General features: G+C 47.5%; 1 protein-coding gene across 11 annotated transcripts in view; it reads right to left on the bottom strand.

Moving 5' to 3' along the window:
- ZNF385A (zinc finger protein 385A) overlaps window positions 1–22,079 on the bottom strand; it is a 214,061-nt gene that overhangs the window by 31,633 nt on the left and 160,349 nt on the right. For 10 of the 11 annotated variants that reach the window (XM_081848984.1, XM_081848980.1, XM_081848983.1 and 7 more), the window contains 2 exons: window positions 12,874–12,984; window positions 8,225–8,390 (listed from right to left, as the gene is read on the bottom strand). In XM_081848984.1, coding sequence (XP_081705110.1) covers window positions 8,225–8,390; window positions 12,874–12,984 — 277 coding nt within the window. Of the gene's footprint in view, window positions 1–8,224; window positions 8,391–12,377; window positions 12,537–12,873; window positions 12,985–22,079 lie in introns of those variants that run through there. The other variant, XM_081848981.1, reaches the window with a different exon arrangement.

The raw sequence follows: 22,079 nt of genomic DNA, 5'->3' as shown, positions 1-22,079 counted from the left end.
CCATGGTTTTCCCAGTAGTGATGTATGGAAGTGAAAGCTGGACCATAAAGAAGGCCGATCACCGAAGAATTGATGCTTTTGAATTATGGTGCTGGAGGAGACTTTTGAGAGTCCCATGGACTGCAAGAAGATCAAACCTCTCCATTCTTAAGGAAATCAGCCCTGAGGGCTCACTGGAAGGACAGATCCTGAAGCTGAGGCTCCAATACTTTGGCCACCTCAGGAGAAGAGAAGACTCCCTGGAAAAGACCCTGATGTTGGGAAAGATGGAGGGCACAAGGAGAAGGGGACGACAGAGGACGAGATGGTTGGACAGTGTTCTTGAAGCTACCAACATGAGTTTGACCAAACTGTGGGAGGCAGTGGAAGACAGGAGTGCCTGGCATGCTCTGGTCCATGGGGCCACGAAGAGTCGGACATGACTAAACGACTAAACAACAACAACTCAGCTGATACAATTTGGTGTTTTGGGGCAGAGAACTTGGGACCATTTCACTGAAGAGACTACAGCCCCGAGTACAGTGAATGCTTACAATCAACTATTTCCGTACCCATCTTAGTACACAAAGCTCCTCCACATATCTAATCTTTTTCCATCTGCATAATCGTACTGACGAAGCTGTTCACTGCTCCTCCTCTGTGACAGACAGAAACCAAGATACCATGGAGCACCAAAGGTTGCCAGTTTTGTTCAGTGCCTCTAACTTTCATCGTCAAAATTCAGTGTTACTTTTCAACTTTCTGCCAATTCCGAGCTTGAGTTTAAACATCTGAACAACAGGCCAAAATTTAGCCACCAGGAACAGAAACGTTGCCAAAAGAGGGGTGGGTGGGTAGCTGACAAATTTGCTTTCATCTATGCCATGAAACGCAGGCTTGAACTTTACCTGGCTGAAGTCTCACTGGGGGTTACAGCTGTTTCATTGGCCTATGCCCCTAACAGCAACCCGAGACTCTGAAAATTAAGCATGGAGAGATTTCCAAGCATAGAAACGGAAGTGACAGTGAAAGCTTCAGCTGCGTAATTTCTGTATGGTGGGTTGCTGTTAAAGGCACTTAAGAAGGTGGCAAACCTGTTGACCCAATCCTGCTACACATTGCTGTGATTAATTCCCTCTGAAGGCAGTCTGATTTAAGTTAGCTGAGCTATCTTTATTCCTCTGGATTCAATCAATGGGTCTTCAATCAATCCTCAGTACTCAACCCCACTTTGTTCAATTCTTACTCCCAGTAATAATTAATAGGACCCCAGCCTTACACACAACTTAAGGTGGATTGGACCCCCTATCTGCCTGGCCATACTGGTTCCTATGTGACCATTTTGGTTTCTGTTTGGCTCTTCTTCTTTCTCAGTACTGCAAATAAAGGTAAAGGTAAAGGGACCCCTGACCATTAGGTCCAGTCGTGACCGACTCTGGGGTTGCGGCGCTCATCTCGCTTTACTGGCCGAGGGAGCCGGCGTACAGCTTCCAGTTCATGTGGCCAGCATGACTAAGCTGCTTCTGGTGAACCAGAGCAGCGCACAGAAACGCCGTTTACCTTCCTGCCAGAGCAGTACCTATTTATCTACTTGCACTTTGACGTGCTTTCGAACTGCTAGGTTGGCAGGAGCAGGGACCGAGCAACGGGAGCTCACCACGTCGTGGGGATTTGAACTGCCGACCTTCTGATCGGCAAGTCCTAAGCAAGTCCTGTAGTTTAACCCACAGCACCACCCATGTCCCTAGTACTGCAAATACTTCTATGATTAATCACAAGTGGAGAGAGGGCTGTAATGGTCAGATCCTGCTTTGCAGGCTTCCCATAGGCATCTGTTTGGTCACTGCAAGAACAGGAGATTGGACTAGACTGGCCTGATCCTGGCAAGGCTCCGCTTATGTTCATAGTGCTAGACAATAGAGAAGGCTGCCTCAGAAAGTGATGGCCTCTCTCTCTCTCTCCTTAAAGGTTTTTAACTGAAGCTAGATGACCACCTAGGAGAGATGCTGTGACAATAGATATTCCGGATTGTCAGGAGGTTGAGCTGGGCGAACTTTGAGGTTCCTTCCAAATTGATGAGTCTATATGAGAGTCTGTGTTTCACAGCAACCATAAACCCCAAAGCTTTTTTCCTACAGAGTGAAGGAGTCAAGTCTTTCAGGGAAAACGGGTTGACACACAGAATCAATAAATGTGTTGCCTCTGGGACCCTCTGTAATCTCCCAAAGAAGGGTTTGCCGATACCTAGCAGAGAGGCACCAAGTCTGTGAATGTTATCTATACAGCAGCACCATCCACGCATATTGTGGTTCACAGAGGAGGGGGCTCCTCCCTAAAGGGGCTTGCAATCCCGAAACAAAAGAAGAGGAGGGAAATCAAAGCTGGGGTAAACCATCGAAAATGCAAGTATTGAAATGATTTGAAAGAACAGAAGAAAAGCGCTGCAGGATCAGGCCAGTAAGTAGCCCATGTAGTCCATCATGCTTTTCTCACAGTTGCCCACCAGAAGGCTATGGGAAAAGCATGAGCAGGACTCACAGTAGTCTCCCAATTTGTGATTCCCTGCAAACATAGCCATTGTGGCTAGCAGCAATTGATAGATGCATCCCCCCATCAATTTGCCTAATCCTCTTTTAAAGTCATCTAAGTTAGGTCACTGCCTCCATAGTTCAACCATGCACTGCATGAAAGAGGATTTCCTTTGTTCTACCTGGACTCTCCCTGCATTTAGGCTTTGCCGCAGGGCATAGGGACTAGCAGGGATGTGCTTGCTTTATAGAAGATTCTGCAGCTTTTAATTTTGTTTAAAGCCAGGCTCAGTCTAAAGCACACACCAGCTGAGCCAACTGGGAGAATAAGACCTGCACAACTTGAATGCAGCACCTGGGCTCCCCTGGGATGGAGCCTGAGGGAAAGGTCTTGAACAAGAGCCCCCGGTGAGAACATGGCTTTGGAATCCTGCCTGGGAATGTTATGACAACAACACCAGCCAGAAGACACACATGGTGAGCATGCAGGCAGCACTGAGTGCTCTGTGTTGTTGTAAGTTACACCCTTCTCTGGTGAGTCACCTAGATGCACTTCTCATAATCCCTACCCCTTTCTCTCAGCCCAAATCCTGAGCAAAAGCAACAGGGTCTTGCTCAGGAGAGGGGAGGGAAGCCCAAAAATATAGTTCTGAGGTCATTGGTGGCAAGATCCCAGCAGCTTTGAGTAATTATTCCTATAATTTCTATGTCTCAAGACAACAGCATCTGTGCCAAGCATTTGCTAGACCTTGAGAAAATGTCCAGCAACAGGCTGATGGAGCCCTACAGAATTCAGACACACCTTACAAGATGGGAAAACAACAGCAAAAGCTCACATTAAATAGGTGTTTGTGTGTGTGTTTAAGTCAGTTTTAAAGAGTGGATTTGATGGGCTCTGAAGTCCTCTTGGGGATCAGGAATTGGTTAAGAGTAGGACTAAATGGACAGTTGTCTGAATGGAGAGAACAGAAGTCCCCAAGAATTGGTATCAGGACCTGGGATGAAAAGGTACTTATTTTAATCTTAGCATCAGAAACAAAGGAACCTGCTTTATATCAGAGCAAGCTATTTGTCCACCTAGCTTCATGGACTTATAGAATTGCAGAGCTGGAAGAAACCCATGGGCAAAATGGATTTCCTACGCCAGTTGTGGAGCCGCAATGTCACCACAAACAACTGAGATTAGGAAGCAGAGCATATTTTCTCTTATTCTGACTGGCAGCAGCTTCCCAGGGTGTTGGGGAGAGAGAGGTCTTTCCCATCACCTATGGCCTGATCCGTTTTAGCTGAGGATGCCAAGGATACAGCCTGGGACCTTCTACATGTAAAACTCAGCTAGGAGCCCTTCCCATATAATCTAGGGCTGTGTGCTGTATATAGACTAAAGCCACCTGCAGCAGAGGTGAAATAGAATTGCACACAATGTCAAAAATCAATCTTTTAAAAAAGTTTTTCCCCCAATGTTTACTTTTAAAATATATTTTTAAAGAATTTAAAAGTATTGAGATTTATTTATTTTTGAAGCATCCAGAGACAATAAATTCTTTGAGGAATCGGCTTCCCAAGGGAGCTTGCTGAGCTCACCCGCGGGTGGTGTTCAGGAGTTTGGCAAAACAACAACAACAATCTTGTTTACACATGCATTTCTGGCCCCCAGCTGATTCCAGTTGGTTGTTTCATGTGGTGCTAATACTCTTGTTTTCCCCTAGTTTTTGTTTTGTGTTTTTTCATCATTTTTTGGTCTGAGCCATTGAGGAAGGCAGATGAGGGGAGGGAAGAATGTGGAGCAACGTGAGGTAATGAATGCAAATCAAACCATATAGTGACTAAATTTCTAAAAGGGGCTTTAATCCTCTAATCTGGCAACCTATGCCATTTTGTCCAAAATATTCTGGCAGTGCCAGCCCTATAATTAGGTAAACAGAGGCGGCTGCTTCAGGCAACAGAATACCCAGAGCTGGGGAAGGGACAGCAACTTGCCCTGAGCCCCCTAAACTAACCTGTTTCCATCAGGGGCCGTGAAGGGTGCTATTATGTCACCAGTGGTGAAGGAAGATCCAATTGCCAATTGCACTTGTCCTTCACACGGCAAAATTTGGGGGCTAGCCCCCAGGCTGCCATCAGTTGTATGGCAATCAGAGATGCTTTTTCTGTGCATGCTCATAGGCATGGCTCAACATATTCTAGGCCTAGCTCCTGCCATTCACAACTTATTCTGGGCTAATCCTTCACCTGTTTCTAGGCTAAAAGGCAGAATATGAGGTCACATTCATATCACATGTTTAAAGCTCTCTTAAACCACTTTAGCAGGCCTGGCTCGCCCCCAAGAATCCTGGGAACTTTGGTTTGTTAAGGGTGAGCTAGAATTTAAATACTTTATTGTCACTTGTACAACTTGTATACAGTGAGATTACACAAGCACCCCCCACTCAGCTCTCTTAGTCTTAATTCCCCTCGTTTACTGACACCCACCCACCAAACCTGGAAGTCAGTTGCCCTGTTGTTACCTTTTCATTCAGCAGCCTAACAGCCCATGGATAGAAGCTGTTCTTTACCTTGTTGGTGCAACTAATTCCCAGCACCCTAAACAAACTACAGTTCCCGGGATTCTCAATGACTGTTAATCAAGCTTTAAATGTATGGTGTGGATGTGACCTAACGTTTGAAGCACATTTTCTTTAAAAGAAACCAGCTTGGCAATTTTCACATACTGCTTCCTTCTCTACTCAAGATCAACAGAGTGCCAGCCTGCTGAACTGGAGTCCACTGAAAGATAGGATGCTTTATTTTATTTAATGTGTACATTTATTTTCCACCTTTCGTCTATCGCAGAACTCAAAAGTTGCCTACAGGGAGCTTCCAGATGGTCTCCCATCCAGGCAGCAATGGGGGAAGCCTGCGCTTGCTTAGCATTTGCTTCTTGTGTCCTCAGACCATGTCCTTATCTGACACCATTTCATTATATAGACATCATTTCTTTGGGTTTGAATGGTGACATGGCTGGTTAAGTGGTTGCAAACAGTAATTACCCTCACATGTAATGCAGATTGAACATCAGCCTGAGAGGGTTGGTTATGTCTGGGGCCTATCTACATTTATGGGCTTGTCAATTTCTAAATGAATGTTAATTTCGCTTGGTTGAGTCACACATTGTGCCTGTTTGCAGAATATGTTCCTTCGTCGCCTTTTAAAATCACCTTGCAAAATATAGACTCTGCACACTCCCAGATGCAGGCACGCATGGGTTTACAGATACCTAGCAGAGAGGCGCTGAGTCTATGAATTTTATTTATATAGCACCCACAACACACACACTGAAGAACATCTTCACAGTTTCTTCTTGCCTGTTAAGCTCCTGGCTTTTAAGGTAAAAGGTAAAGGTAAAGGGACCCCTGACCATTAGGTCCAGTCGTGACCAACTCTGGGGTTGCGGCGCTCATCTCGCTTTACTGGCCGAGGGAGCCGGCATACAGCTTCCGGGTTATGTGGCCAGCATGACTAAGCCACTTCTGGCGAACCAGAGCAGTGCACGGAAATGCCGTTTACCTTCCCGCCGGAGCGGTACCTATTTATCTACTTGCACTTTGACGTGCTTTCGAACTGCTAGGTTGACAGGAGCAGGGACCGAGCAACGAGAGCTCACCCCGTCGCAGGGATTCGAACCGCCAACCTTCTGATTGGCAAGTCCTAGGCTCTGTGCTTTAACCCACAGCGCCACCCGCATCCCTACTTTTTAAGGTACTGCAGGGCATTTGGTGTTTTCTCAGAGGATCAGAAGGGGGGAACCTTTGACACTCTTGATGTTGCTGGACTCCCAGCTCCCGACATCCTTGCCCACTGGGCCAAGCTGCCTGGGGCTGGTGGGACTTGGGAGTCCAACAACATACAGTGGTGCCTCGCAAGACGAAATTAATCCGTTCCGTGAGGCTCTTCGTATAGCGGTTTTTTCATCTTGCAAAGCAAGCCCATTGACAGCTTAGCGGATTAGTGCTATTAGCGGTTTAGCGGCTTTTAGCGGATCCGCTGATAAGCGGCTTAGGGCTTAGGAAAAAGGGGGGAAAGGGAAAAACCCCGCAGGAACTCGCAAGACATTTTCTTCTTGCGAAGCAAGCCCATAGGGAAATTCGTTTTGCAAAGCGCCTCCAAAACGGAAAACCCTTTCGTCTAGCGGGTTTTCCGTCTTGCGAGGCGTTCGTCTTGCGGGGCACCACTGTATGGGGAGTATTGGTTCCCCATCCATGGGATAAAGTGTAGTGACATGGCAGAGAAAGCTCTCATTTCAGCCCTGGGTTAAATCCTGCCATACAAACAAAAGCCTCTTGCTGGGATGACAACCCCTGCTCTTGTCTTTAGCCTTCCGGCTACTGGCAAGGTGGCTTCTGTTTTTTACCTGTGCTCCCTCCAAGTTTACCAGAGTCCCCAAGGCATCTACTAGCCCCCTGCTCTTTGTTCTTCCTCCTTCCTTAAAGCACACAAAAGTTCTCAGATTAGCTATTGTACTTGGCAGCGGCATAGCAGGGAGGAGGGCGTCAACCCATTTCATCTGAGGTTGTGTGTGGGGAGTGCCGTGGGGCTGGGGGAATGGGTTTAGTAGTTACTTGGCACCCTTCTCTACAGCTGGGAGGCAGAGTTCCCCAGGCGAGTCACTTGGCTACAGCCCCAGCTCCATTTCCACTGGCCATCAGAGCCGTGATCAATGTTTAATTAGATGCGATTTAATTACCCGCTTGCTCCTCCGTCACCAGTGCTGACAAGTCAGCTCAAGTTCCCAGCACTGAGGACAGGCAAGATGTCAAAGGTAGGATGCGAGAGCCAGGCCTCCCCTCCCCCCCCCACCTTCTGAGCAAAGGTTTCGCCCTTGACCCTATAATTGATGCAGAATACGGCTAATGTCTTATTGAACCCTGTAATTGAGGCGGGACACAGGCAATGCCCAGGGCCCTGTATTTCTTCCTTAGCCAGCATTGTCAATATTCGCCACACCTGCCTGGCTGCACTGCGGGAAGGAAAAGGCTGCAAAATCCTGCAGGGCATGTGGGGAGAGCAACACACTCTCCTACTGGGAATGAAGGGCAAGTCCCCCCCCCCCATAGAATTCATAGAATCCTAGATCATCATTCTAGTCCAATCCCATGCAATGCCAGAATATGCAGTTGTCCAATACGGGGCTCGAACCTGCAACCTTGGTGTAATCAGCACCATGCTCTAACGCAGGCTTCCTCAACCTCGGCCCTCCAGATGTTTTTCTGGCCTACAACTCCCATGATCCCTAGCTAGCAGGACCAGTGGTCAAGGATGATGGGAACTGTAGTCTCAAAACATCTGGAGGGCTGAGGTTAAGGAAGCCTGCTCTAACCAGCTGAGCTATTTGACCACTGAGCTATTCATTTGTTGTTGTTGGTTTTTTTTTTAAAAAAAAACAGCCAAGAAAATACATGTGACTGGGCTGTATTTAGTGGTGAGGGAAATGCTCTCTGTGAATGATCAGGGCCACACCTCTTCAGTTTTACTTCCTGTGTTTCAGGGCAGAGTTCTTGTATGGAAACGGGTCCTAGACTTGGGGTGACAAGTTCTGGAGCTAAGCTCTGGTGCAAATTGGGCCACAGGGAGCTCACAAAGCCCAGTCACCTTCTTCTAGGAATACATAGCACTTCAAACACTGCACAAACAAACATTCCTCAGGCTCTAGGGCAAGACCAGAATGGGAAACTCGGTACCTGTGCGGTCAGAGTCACTCTCCCCGATGCTGGAGGACGGACTGCCCACAGGCCCCGGTTTGTCACCCTCACGGGCTCCCGATTCCTTCTGCCGCGTCCTGGCGGCCTCAATTCCCTTTACTCGCCGGGCATGGCGATTCCCCTTGTAGTGTGCTTCAGCTTGGCTCTGTGGAAAGGAGAAAGCACGTAAACAATCAAGCAAACCGCAGGCCTATGCCTGCATACTTCTGGTGCTGCCTCTTCAACCTAGCCAGCTGTCAGTACCACTCAGCGTGAAGCCACAGCCCCTCACCCCTGCCACAAACCTGTCCTCTTAGGAATACTGTTCAGCTAAAACTGACGCCAGATCACATCGTGCTGTAAGTCTGGAGCTCAGGGGTAGTCAAGCTTGGGCCTTCAGATGTTGCACTACATCTCTCCTCATCCTCAACTGTAAGAACATTATCGGGCCAACCAGATGGTTGTGAGAAGCCCCTAACCAGGACCCAAGAGCTCTTTCCTCTCCTGTGGTTTCTTTTCTTTTTTTAATACCCGTATTTTTCGCTCTATAACACGCACCCGACCATAACACGCACATAGTTTTTAGAGGAGGAAAACAAGAAAAAGAATATTCTAAACAAAACAGTGGATGTATGATTTTTGTGGTTCATGCAGTGGCCATGGACATGTGATCTGACGGTGAGTTTGGGGTAGCCCAATGCAAAAATCCTGAGGATCCATGTGGATCTGTGCTTTGTAACCACGTTTTAAGTGGGGAGGGAAGGAAAAGCACTCAAGGGACAAGGAACACGCGTGGGGTGGGTGGAGAAGGATGCTGTTAATAATGTAGAAGAGGGGTATAAGGGGAGAAGGCTCCTCTCCTCTCCCGCTTTGCTCCTTTAAAGCAAGCAGGCTCTGCTTCTCTCCCTCCTCCCCGGCTTGCTGAAAAACTTTGCTGCTATTTAGCCAGGTGAGTGGGGAGGAGAGAGGGACAGAGAGCCTGCTTGCTTTAAAGGAGCCAACCGGACAGGAGCCGCTTACACTAGTGTAAGCGGATCCTTTCCTCTCCCGCTTTGCTCCTTTAAAGCAAGCAGGCTCTCTGTCCCTCTCTCCTCCCCAGTCAGCGGCTCTTCTCCCGCTTTGCTGTTTCAAAGCGAGCCACGGAGGAGGGAAGGAAGGGGAACCATGGATCCTCTGCTCACGACTGCAGCAGATCCTCCCCGCCACCCGTAGGCATTCCCTCCATAACACGCACAGACATTTCCCCTTACTTTCTAGGAGGAAAAAAAGTGAGTGTTATGGTGCAAAAAATACGGTAATTTTTTATTCAGAATTAAAACGAAACATATTATCCAGAAATATATCATCCTTATTCCCCCCATTTTTCTTCCCTCCCCTCCCCCCCCACAGAACCCACCCACCCCTACCCCCCGACTTCCCTCAGTTCCAGTCTTTGATTTCTCTAAAAATGCTGTTTTCTGCATGTTACACAGTTGTATCGATCCTCAAACTATTTAGCTGATTATTATCAATAACAAGTTTGTGAATGTTTATTCAAAACCAGCCAAGGAGTCCAGTTCGCTTTGTTGCGTCTTCAGATACTTTGTAAAGGGTTCCCATTCATCTTTAAAGTCACAGTTATCCTTGTCCCATAGCTTGTATGTCAGTTTTGCCAGTTCTGCATAGTCCATCAATTTTTCTTGCCATGATTCTTTAGTTGAGGTTTCTTCAGTCTTCCATCCTTGTGTTATTAAAACTCTCGCGGCCGTTGTCGCATACATGAAGATGTTTTTCAGCTTTTTTGGCAGATCTTTCCCTTCCTATGGTTTCAAACAAGTCGCTGAAGAGGCATATTGCCTCTGACAGTGAAGGTAACCATTGATAACCTTATTCCTCCATGAAGGTGTCTAATCCTCATTTGAAGCCATCACTACTTTTTGTGGGAGCAAAATCCAGAGGGAAAGAAGTACAGTGGTACCTCGGGTTGCATACGCTTCAGGTTACATACGCTTCAGGTTACAGACTCCGCTAACCCAGAAATAGTACCTCGGGTTAAGAACTTTGCTTCAGGATGAGAATAGAAATTGTGCTCCGGCAGCGCGGCAGCAGCGGGAGGCCCCATTAGCTAAAGTGGTACCTCAGGTTAAGAACAGTTTCAGGTTAAGAACAGACCTCTGGAATGAATTTTGTCCTATCCTAAACCTTCAGCTTCACTGAATGTCCCTGAATTCTATGAAAGAGGGAGAAAAAACTTTCTCTATCCACTTGCTCCTCACCATCCAAATTTTTATTTTAACCGTCGGCCACATGGGCTGGGGCTGATGGGAACTGCAAGCCAGCTACATTTGAAGGCTGCCATGTTGCCTACCACTGCCATAACCTTTCCTGAGCATGTTAAAAGCTCACACCTGACTGATCCAGGGTGACCAAGAACACCAGGAAGCTGTATGCATAAATATATGTGACTTCCACATACAGTACTAGCCTCTCTCTTTGGAATGGGCCAGCCTTTGTTTATGTGGGTTGTCTACTTTTGTTAAGCCACATTGTTTCCTGTGCAATCCTCCCATGAGCTTCGCACACCCAATTTGTGGGCGATTCTGGAACACAAATGCTGCAGCACCAGCCCTGTCCCGGTGCGGACAAGCAAAGCACCTTTAAGGGTTTCCAGGTTTAATGAATGTTTGCAGGTCCTGTCCGTTTTTATTGCCTGCTTGTGATTGCAGCTGGGGGATTAGCAATAAATAGCCTCTTAATTGCTCCTTGAATAGCCTCTCTTAATTGCGCTCTCTCTCTCCCCCCCCCCTTTCTTGGGGGAAGGGGGAGTGCTGAAGACGCTTTAATTACCTATTTCCTCTCATTATCCTTTCTAATTTCTTTCTTTCCATTGTTTTTATAGCCAAGCAACACTTCTGCTATCCTAGATGGTGTATTTCCTGGGTAACATTTTTTTAAAAGTATGTAATAGTAGATTAACGGTCTTTTTGCTTTTCATACTTCCATGAAAAAGTGAGAAGAAATTTTAAAAAGTCTTTCCCCACTCCCCCATGAAATATAAACAACTGGGGGCTTATCCACATCTCCATTTGCCCCACCAATCCCCCCAGGAAACCCGATCTTAAGCACCAAATTGGAACAAATGGCCATCGGGTTTTCTGCAGACTGCAGTTTGTTTCGATTCAGCACTAAAGACTGGGTTTTCTGGGGGAAAGCGGGGGGGGGGGGCAGAGCAAAGGCAGAACCACTCGGAGCCTTGTCTATAAAGTGTGGGACAAGCAGGAAGTGTGAATGAGAGGCTACTTTGTCACTGATCTCCCAAACCTGATTGACCATGCCATGAGCTTTTTGTCTCATCCTGTGCAGCTGGGATGGAACAAGGCATTACAATAAGGTTACCAGATTTTTTTTCAATGAATCCAGGAACACTTTTCAACTTCAGTAGGAATGATAGGATTTTGTCAGGGGACTGATTTGTAAATCCAGGGACTGTCCCCGGGAAACGGAGAAGTCTGGTAACCTTACATTACAAGTAACAGGGTTACTGCAACTGTCTGTCTTCCTAGTCTTCATCCCCTTGTGCGTTTCCACACTGCCTGACTCACATAATTGGCTACTGGCACAAGGGAAATGACATCACACTGCAGGTTGTATCTAGTTTCATCCTTACAGTGTGAACCTAAGCAGGTTTCTTCAGGAGCAGGCCTCACTGATGTCAACGGCCCTCGCTTCCAAGACAGCAGCCTTCCTCGGATCTTGAATTTACATGACCTGACCTTGAATTAAATGGCTTCTCGGGTCTAACATGATAGCTATTTGTATTTTCCTTTCAAAAGCACCTTGGCTAACCTGCTCACATCCCCTGTGGAGGGGCCATGCGCTACATGTAGAACTGCCTAGGCACATTCCCAGGCATCACCAGTAATAGGCATGGAAAAGATCTTTGCTGGAGACCTTGAAGATTGACTGCCAGTTAGGGCAGCACTGGATTAGATGGGCCAGATCGGAGTGAAGCAACTCCTTGTGTTCATACACGTCAACCTGCAGGTTCATGAAGTGATGTACTTTGTTGCTTTCTTCATTCTACGGTAAAAAATCTCACCTTGGGACAAGAGGCTGGGCAGTAACCAACTTGGTCTTTGCATCTTACGGTTCAGATACAGAGCGTAAGGCTTACCATTTCATAGAGGCTAAAGCAATTGATAAGATGACTATGTTCCGCCTCCACTGTCACAGGCAGTATGCCTCTGAATACCAGTTGCTGGTAATCGCAGGAGGGGAGAGGCCTGTTGTGCTCAGGTCCTCCTTGCTGGTTTCCCATGGGGACAACTGGTTGGCCATTGTGAGATCAGGAGGCTGGCCTAAATTGACCTTTGGCCTGATCCAGCAAGGTTCTTCCATCATCTCTGAAACCAGCCCTACAGAGATCCCCCACATTCCAGATTTCTTAAACCACATGCCATTTCCCTGAGCCTCGTTGAGTCCCTGGCTTGCGTGAGTGGGATGTGACCCGAGCAATGTCTCTCAATGCATCTTCAATGGGATTTGCACTTCTCCCGCCCCTCAACAGCCCACTGCCACTCTCTGAGACCCACCACCACGGGCTGCACAGCATGAAAAAGCTATGAAGAGAAGGGCTAGGACCTGGGGTCCCCAGACCCTCCAAGACTCACCTCAGAATTGAAGCGGATCTGGCAGACGTTGCAAGAGATGATTGGGCGCTTGGCCTTGGTTATGGGTACCCCAAAGGTGTGGTTGATCACTGCTTTCTGCACTGGGTCCATCTGCCAGAGGAAAACAAGGAGGAAGGAAAGGGAAGAAATGGTGGTCAGCGAATATAGCCTGCTATGCCTACAAGGCCAACTTCCTACCATCTAATCTAACTGAAGGTAAAACCACATAACCCTGTCAAGCTATGGCAGCTACTTTTGAGGCTTCTGAGCCAGACACCCAATGATGAGCTGGTCATGCGCTGTCTGTAAATCAACAAGTTCTAGTGGGGTGGGAATAGCCTTAGCTTGGGCTGGAAGAGGTGGCCAAAATTTCAGAATTAACACTGAAGGCTACATTTGACTATGGTTAGCTTTCCCTCCCCCATCACTGCTGCGGGCAGAGAATTTGGATTTTCTGCATTAGGCAATGAAATGTCTTGGGCTGCCACGGAGCTGAGAGAATTGAGCAAATTGCTCCCCACCCCCATTCGCACCGTTTACACAGAGGTTCTATGTATGTGATAATCCCAGGAACTAAGGGAAGGGGAAACAGAACAAGCACTGGACAGTCTCCAAGAACAAAGAGATAAGACAAGGGTAAGTAAGGAACATCTGGCCTGGGGGGGGCATGCATTTGGCCCCAGGCCTATATCCGGCCTAAGGACTCTCCCCAGCCACTCCCCTCACGGGGCCTGCGTCAAACTTTCCTCTGGTGTTTTTGCCTGGCTGGGATCTATCCCCGCTTGCATGGATGGAGGCTACAGAGGGGTGTGTGCAGAACAAAGGAAAAAATGGAAATTTGTTGCTTGCCAGCTTTTGCCTCTGGAGGCAATGACCCCCCCCCCAGAAGGCTCCCCAAAACAGAATGAGGCCCTCAGGGTGAAAATAAGTTCCTCACATCTGGGATCAGTGCCGGATTTAGGGTGTTTCAGGCAGTTCCCCCAGAAAATGGTGCTGAGCTGAGGGGGCACACAACAACAACAACAACAACAACAACAACAACAACAACAACAACAGCATATATTTATATGAGTACCTACTCAAAGTTTGAAATATTGGGGGAGCGGGGGATTTTGTCGTTGCTCAGGGTGCCATATTACAAAAGTCTGCCCCTGCTGGGACGGAAGCCCAGATAAATAATGGTTTGGCATAGTTGGGGGGGGGAGGACCAAGAGCGGGGAGGAGGGGGAACCCCACCAGGATGTGGAAATCTCACTAGGGACACCTATGACCTACTTCCATGATGACCTAGATTTACATATTATACCAGTCATCCATATGCTGTGGAAATCTGTATTATATTGCCCTTTTCTTGAGAATCCCCAACTGGACAACACCCTTCCCCGCTTGTATTTGATAATTTTCACTTCTTCCTCTTATCCTTTATTTACCCTGTAACTCAAGACATCTCGATTTCTCTCATTTGCTATTGCTGATTATAGGACAAAAGCAACCCAGAGATCCAACTGAAAACTGAGAACAAAGCATGGTACATTTTAAGTTTCATCTTCATGCAAATGGATGGTGACACTAGGTGGTTAACTGCACTTTGTCACAGTTACGTTAAACAGGAATGTGTGCACTGCAGGGTGACTGGCACCTAATCAAAACTGCACACAGTTTTAGGGTTCCTGTGACTTTAAAAAGATGGCTGCTGGTGGAGTCCGTAGCCTGGGAAGTTCCTGAGTCAAATCTTGCCTTAGCTATGGACTTGGTAGGTGGCCGGAGGCAAATCGCTCTTCTCCACTGCAACATGGGAGTGAGAGAATAATATTCATTGTATTTATCACATTTTTATATCCCGCCCTTTCCTCCAACGAGTACAGGGTGATAAAGATGTGGCCAGTCCCATTATATCCTCAAAACAACCTTGCAAGGTAGATCAGCTGAGAGATAGTGATTTGTTCGGGGGGTGGGGCTGGCCAGCGAGCAGAGATCTGATACCCCCCCCCCAAAAAAAAACGTCCACAGCATCACACTGGCTTCTGTAACAGTTCCTTCTCTTCTTGTAAGGATTACCAGGTTAGCATAGGCAGTGCTTTCTTTTCTCGTAAAACAGGTGCTGGCACTCAACATGAAGTTGTTACAGTAAGCGCCACAATTTTTAACTAAAAAAAAAAGTGGTGTAAAAAAAAAAAGCACTGAACATATGCAATGTGCTTTGTACGCTCGTATGTTTTCCATCATGGGTGGTGCTGGGGGTTAAACCACAGAGCCTAGGACTTGCCGATCAGAAGGTCGGCGGTTCGAATCCCCTCAACGGGGTGAGCTCCCGTTGCTTGGTCCCAGCTCCTGCCAACCGAGCAGTTCAAAAACACGTCAAAGTGCAAGTAGATAAATAGGTACCGCTCCAGCGGAAAGGTAAACGGCGTTTCCGTACGCTGCTCTGGTTTGCCAGAAGTGGCTTAGTCATGCTGGCCACATGACCCGGAAGCTGTATGCCGGCTTCCTCGGCCAATAAAGCGAGATGAGCGCCGCAACCCCAGAGTCGGCCACAACTGGACCTAATGGTCAGGGGTCCCTTTACCTTTACCTTTAAGTTTTCCATGAATGTTAAGTAGTCATGCTACCCTCCACTCCACTGGCAAAGGAATTATGAAAGATTTGCAACTAAAAAAAAATAATAATAATCACTTGATCAATATGATACACTCGTTTGGGGTGGGGAGGGAGAGGTTCAGAGAAGGCAGGGAAGGGCGTTGTTAATTCTCAACGGAACTGCACCTGTGAACACCACAGAAATCCAGTTGCTTAGCCACAAAGTGTCCCCCCTGAAAACCTATCTACTGCCCTCTGGCCTGTGAAACATGTGATTCTGCACATACGACTAAACATACGGAAAAATGTTCTGACAGTAGGAGCTGTTCAACAGTGAAATGGTCTACCTCATGAGGTTGTGGACTCTCCTTCCCTGGAGGTTTTTAAGCAGAGGCTGGATGGCCATCTGTCATGGATGCTTTAGCTGAGATTCCTGCTTTGCAGGGGGTTAGACTAGATGACTCTTGGGGTCCCTTCCAACACTACGATTCTGTGAGTCTAATTCCTTTTGGGAGACCTGGAAGCGACGTTGACTGAATTTGAAACCGGGCTCGGTCCATCAGCCAGCGGGCCAAAGATTCTGGGAGTTCCCTGGGCTACTGCTCTGGCCCATCCATTTCTCACGCCTCTGTCCTGGGTCTCACTCCAGTCTTCTTTCGCTATCCCCAGCTGACACATCTTGGACTGCATATATTATACCCTTATCATCGCACGTTGCATCGGGGGACTCCATGCTGACACTTCCATACAGAACTGCATGGGCTTGCAATGCTGCTGGAGACTTTGAGATCCAGGAGCTCCACTCCCCCAAGTCTAACCTACTGGACACCCCAGCCACTGACAGCACAGGCAAAGGTTTGATTGGCTTGCTAGCTGCATCGCAAAGAAGTATGACTAGGCTTTGAAATGCTGCAAAGGAGCCACTTCAATGGGCAGTCACGCCCCCATAAGGATCCCAACAGCGCAGAACATAATTAATAAATTCTTGGCGTAAAGCTGGAGCAGGGCCCAGCCTTGGTTGGCTGTTTGGCCCCGGTTTCTGTGATTACAATATAAATTGTCAACAGGCAGCTGCTGAAAAGGCAGGAGCCAACTCCAGCGCCAATTGCCTCATCACAGAGAGATTTGGTATTCAGGGGAAAGGCAGGAATCGAGGACACAGCGCCATATGGGGACCCTCAAGAAATGATAGCTGAGTCTAGTGTTTGCCCACAAGGTCCACAGTGGGGAAATGGAATCATCTCAGTTGCGGATGTCCATCCAAATTGGCAGCCGGTCAGGGCATTTTCAGACAGAAGACTTAGATTTCAGAGCTCTTTGCTTCAGCTGGGTTGGCTAATGTAAATTTAAAACGTCACATTAGGCAAAATCCTCATCTGCATTACAAATGACCCTTTCCCACATTCTCTCCCACTTGAAGAGTGACCGTTTAGGTTAGCAGAGGCCTCTCAGAGGCTATTTGAGCCCCATATAGGAAAATGGCCAGTGGCCAGCATATATAGTGCAGAGCTCCTTCTGAGACCTACTTATTTCACTCTTGCTCTCAGGAAGGCATGTGGAAGGCACAGGTTCGTAACAGAAAAGCTTTTCTTTTATTACGGTATTACACACTTTGGCAGGATTGGTCTAGTTTACCTTGTTCACATGTTACACTGAACACACGTTCTCTGTACACATGTACAAGTGCTTGTGTGAAAGAGTATACAGTGGTACCTCACAAGACAAATGCCTCGCAAGACGAAAAACGCGCAAGACGAAAGAGTTTTCCGTTTTTTGAGTCGTTCCACAAGACGAATTTCCCTATGGGCTTGCTTCGCAAGACGAAAACGTCTGGCGAGTTCTTGCGAGTTTGTTTCCTTTTTCTTTAAGCCGTTAAGCTGTTAATAGCCGCTAAGCCGCTAATAGCCGTGCTTCACAAGACGAAAAAACCGCAAGACGAAGAGACTCGCGGAACGGATTGTACTGTATGCTTAATTTGGACAACTCAATTATTGTGTGCAGAGGCACAAAGACTGTAAAGGTAAAGGTAAAGGTAAAGGGACCCCTGACCATTAGGTCCAGTCGTGGCCGACTCTGGGGTTGCGGCGCTCATCTTGCTTTATTGGCCGAGGGAGCCGGCGTACAGCTTTCAGGTCATGTGGCCAGCATGACTAAGCCGCTTCTGGCGAACCAGAGCAGCGCACGGAAACACCGTTTACCTTTCCGCTGGAGCGGTATCTATTTATCTACTTGCACTTTGATGTGCTTTCGAACTGCTAGGTTGGCAGGAGCAGGGACCGAGCAATGGGAGCTCACTCCGTTGCGGGGATTTAAATCGCTGTCCTTCTGATCGGCAAGTCTGAGGCTCTGGTTTAACCCACAGCGCCACCCGCGTCCCAACAAAGATTGTACACTCATTGGAAAACTGTATGAGTGGATAACTAAACTATTTGTGCACACAGGTACACAGATCGCACACTCGTTGAATTCAACTTGTGTCCCCCGCCCCTTCGATATATTTTTTTTGTCCTGCTTTTCCTCCATTAACCATTTATTATTGTTTTTCCCATGGCAAATTCAGGTCAGGTTTCATTGTGAATAGAATCCGCTAACTTGTTCCAGCAGAAGCTAAACCTGGCTAATTACAAATCCAGAGCCAAAATTATTCACCCTCCTGCCTCAAATGTCTCCCTCCCCACTTCCCCGCGTTTTTCTAGTAATCTGGATCAAATTTATGGGGTGCTGTGTGTTGTGTATGACCCAACTGCACAAATTCCATTTCTTATTAGGGAGGAGAAGGCACAATAACCTAAGGTGTGCTAATCCAGGAAAAGGAAGGATGTATGTATTGAAAGCGTGCAAAGCTTTGTCCTGGGACTACGAGTAGCAAAAATTAAAATTAAATGAAAATGCAATAGAAATACTGATCTAGAATAGATCCTTGCTCATGGTTTGTGGATAAATGTTTGGATGCACTATGGTAACAGCAATGAAGAGCTGGAAACAAGAGGCCTATTCAGACATTACTTGACTTCAGGGATTCGGGGGAAATTATTCTATTCCAAGCAGATCTCAGGTTTGGAGCTTCCCCTCTCTGCCTCTCTGCCTGATGTTGGGCAGAAGGTAACTAATGAACAGGGGAAATGATGTGATGATTTAAAAGTTAAATGCAGGATCTCCCTGACCCAATGAGATGGATCTTGCTTTCCTTGTGGGGTTTCAAAAGTTCATTTTCTGCCTAAAATGAGGTGGAATCAAGGGGAGAGCATGCAAGTCCCAGGTCCATTCCCAAGCCAAGTAGTATATGAATAGCTGCAAAGGAACAGCTTTCATTAGTTTGTTCAGCTTTAGACATTTCTGCAGTTGACACACCAAGATGGATATAGCCATTTTCTATTTGTGTGAAACTATTCAAAAAGAAGATTCTATTACTGAGTAATTGCAACAAGCCCCGCTCTGACATGACCCAAGTTCAGGATGTTTATATGCAAAAAAAAATCATCGAGACCTAGCAGTTGTTTGACTCGTTGAGCTCTGTTGTACGCTGCTGTGGAATTATTTTAGCATTTCATTGCTTATAAATATCTCAATAATAATAATGATTTTATGACCAAACTGCGGGAGGCAGTGGAAGACAGGAGTGCCTGGCGTGCCCTGGTCCATAGGGTCACAAAGAGTCGGACACGACTAAATGACTAAACAAAATTATTTATACCCACACATCTGGCTGGGTTTCCCCAGCCACTCTGGGGAATATAAACAAACAAACATACACACTCCTATTTCTATAGGGGATCTCAGTGTGGGAAAAGATTCCACACTCACCAAAAAGGATTTGGGAGGAAAGATGACGATTTACTGCTTTAAATCTGGGTTTTGCCAGTCTATTACAGAAATAAATCTTCGACTGAATCTTTGTTGACTAGAAATATTTTTGCTTAAGGATACCCCAATTCACTCTTTGCCAGCCTGGTGCCCTTCATGTGCTTTGGACTACAACTCCCATCAGTCCGGGGGGGGGGGGCTGAATTTTGGCCTTGCACAGGGCGCCATTGAAATTCGAAGGACCAAAGTCCACCCCTGATTGCATGCCCGTGGCCCTCCAAATATTGCTGGTCTACATCTCCGCCCTACCTAACAGCAGTCACAAAATTAAAAGATGCCTGCTTCTTAGGAGAAAAGCAACGACAAACCTAGACAGCATCTTAAAAAGCAGAGACATCACCTTGCAAACAAAGGTCCGTATAGTTAAAGCTATGGTTTTCCCAGTAGTGATGTATGGAAGTGAGAGCTGGACCACAAAGAAGGCTGATCACTGAAGAATTGATGCTTTTGAATTCTGGTGCTGGAGGAGACTCTTGAGAGTCCCATGGACTGCAAGAAGAACAAACCTCTCCATTCTGAAGGAAATCAGCCCTGAGTGCTCACTGGAAGCACAGATCGTGAAGCTGAGGCTCCAATACTTTGGCCACCTCATGAGAAGATAAGACTCCCTGGAAAAGACCCTGATGTTGGGAAAGATTGGGGGCACAAGGAGAAGGGGATGACAGAGGACGAGATGGTTGGACAGTGTTCTCGAAGCTACCAGCATGAGTTTGACCAAACTACGGGAGACAGTGGAAGACAGGAGTGCCTGGCGTGCTCTGGTCCATGGGTCACGAAGAGTCGGACACGACTAAACAACAACAAAAACCTCCTTTCCTTGCCTGGAAGTGCCCCACCTGCCAGGAGGTTAACGTAATGGCTCCTCCCCACCCAGCAAGTGTGGGACAAGCAGAAGTGTGGATGAGCCCTCCGTCTCCAGCTTCCGCAGGGCAGAGGAGCATACTGGGTAGATGAAACCAAGGAAGGAGAGTCAGGAGGGAATTGGTGCCGTGTTCATATTGATATTTGGAGCTGGGAGCGACCTGTTTTGCCGCCGACTCAGAATTCTGCAGAAATGTCCTTATTTCTAGATCTGACCCTTTGTCCCTTCTGGCTCAAGGCTGTGGTGGGTTGCTATATGGCGGAGGGAGAAACGCTTTCCTTTTCAAACGTCCTGGTGTGCCTGGTGTGCTCTGGTCCATGGGGTCACGATGAGTCGGACACGACTAAACGACTAAACAACAACAACAAACCTGACCATTGGCCATGCTGGCTGGGGCTGATGGGAGCTGGATTCAGGAGGGCCACCCCTTCCCAGTCCCCGCTCCAACTGCTTTCTCACAGGAAACAGAACATGAGCTAAAGCACAGCCACCATTTGTGAAATCAAAGCAACGTACAGCAGTGCATGTGGACTTGGGCTGTTTTTGCAAGCCTGCCTTATCCCAGCAGTGCTGGCCCAGCTCTGGTAAGGAAGGTGACTCTGGTCACGGTGGAGAACAGCCACACCAGGCTGTCCCATGGGGTGCCAGAAAATTCCTATCCCTCCCAAAAGCTGTCAAGTGACAGAAAAGCCACCGGGTCGGATGAGCAGAACGGGTGCACAGCCAAGCCTTGCAGGCCTTTCCAGGCATTGGGTAGGGAGGCAAGAATTTCCCAGCCTCTTAGGAGAGGAGCCGCCCTGCTCAGAAGACACATGTCAGACAGAACAAGACAGAGAGAGTGCACTGTTTCCAGCCCAGCCAGTAACAGAGCCTGGGGCTTTGCATAAACTGGAATCCCTTCACACGCCTCCACAGGGACAGAGAGAATAGGAAAAGGGTGCGGCAGCTGTTTAAACAGCTCCCACTTCATTGCACACTTGGCCAGGACTTTAGAGATTCACAGGGGGATATGGAGTGGGGGAGACGCCGCAGCTTACAAGCGGCTGGAAATGGTTTGCAGCCTCTGTTTTCGCTCTTGAACAAAGGCTGCATCTTCCCAGATGCTTAACAACTGGGATGCAAGGCAGCAGAACTGCATGTTGTTGTTGTTTAGTCGTTTAGTTGTGTCTGACTCTTCGTGACCCCATGGACCAGAGCACGCCAGGCACTCCTGTCTTCCACTGCCTCCCGCAGTTTGGTCAAACTCATGCTGGTAGCTTCGAGAATACTATCCAACCATCTCGTCCTCTGTCGTCCCCTTCTCCTTGTGCCCTCCATCTTTCCCAACACCAGGGTCTTTTCCAGGGAGCCTTCTCTTCTCATGAGGTGGCCAAAGTATTGGAGCCTCAGCTTCACATGACTGCATGATGTAGCACTCACAAAACTGGAGCATTTTAGACTGCAGGGGCATTTCCCTGTCCCTACCAAAGCATTGAAAACTGGCCTGTTAGAGGAAAGGATTGAAACTAACCTCTTACAGACTCAGGACAAGCATGGTCTTTATGTGGGGTTCTAAACCTGAATTCCAATGTAGTCATGAATTTGTGGGTGCTTTACTCTGCTTGCACCTTGCAAACAGAGCTAGACAAGCTTCAGGCGGCTACTATTTTCTACTCTGACAAGGAATGGTTCTTCTGAAACAGAGGGCTCTCTCAGCCATGCCATCCCAGACTGTGTAAACCAGGCTTCCTCAACCTCGGCCCTTCAGATGTTTTGAGACTACAATTCCCATCATCCCTGACCACTAGTCCTGCTAGCTAGGGATCATGGGAGTTGTAGGCCAAAAAACATCTGGAGGGCCGAGGTTGAGGAAGCCTGGTTTAAACAATACCCACCTAAGCCTTTAATGTGAAATACTTTGTGT

The sequence above is a fragment of the Podarcis erhardii genome (genome assembly GCF_964252035.2).
Source record: "Podarcis erhardii genome assembly, chromosome: 2".
Taxonomy (NCBI): domain Eukaryota; kingdom Metazoa; phylum Chordata; class Lepidosauria; order Squamata; family Lacertidae; genus Podarcis; species Podarcis erhardii.
The sequence above is the reverse complement of the archived record's forward strand: the minus strand, read 5'-3'. Positions and strand labels throughout refer to the sequence as shown.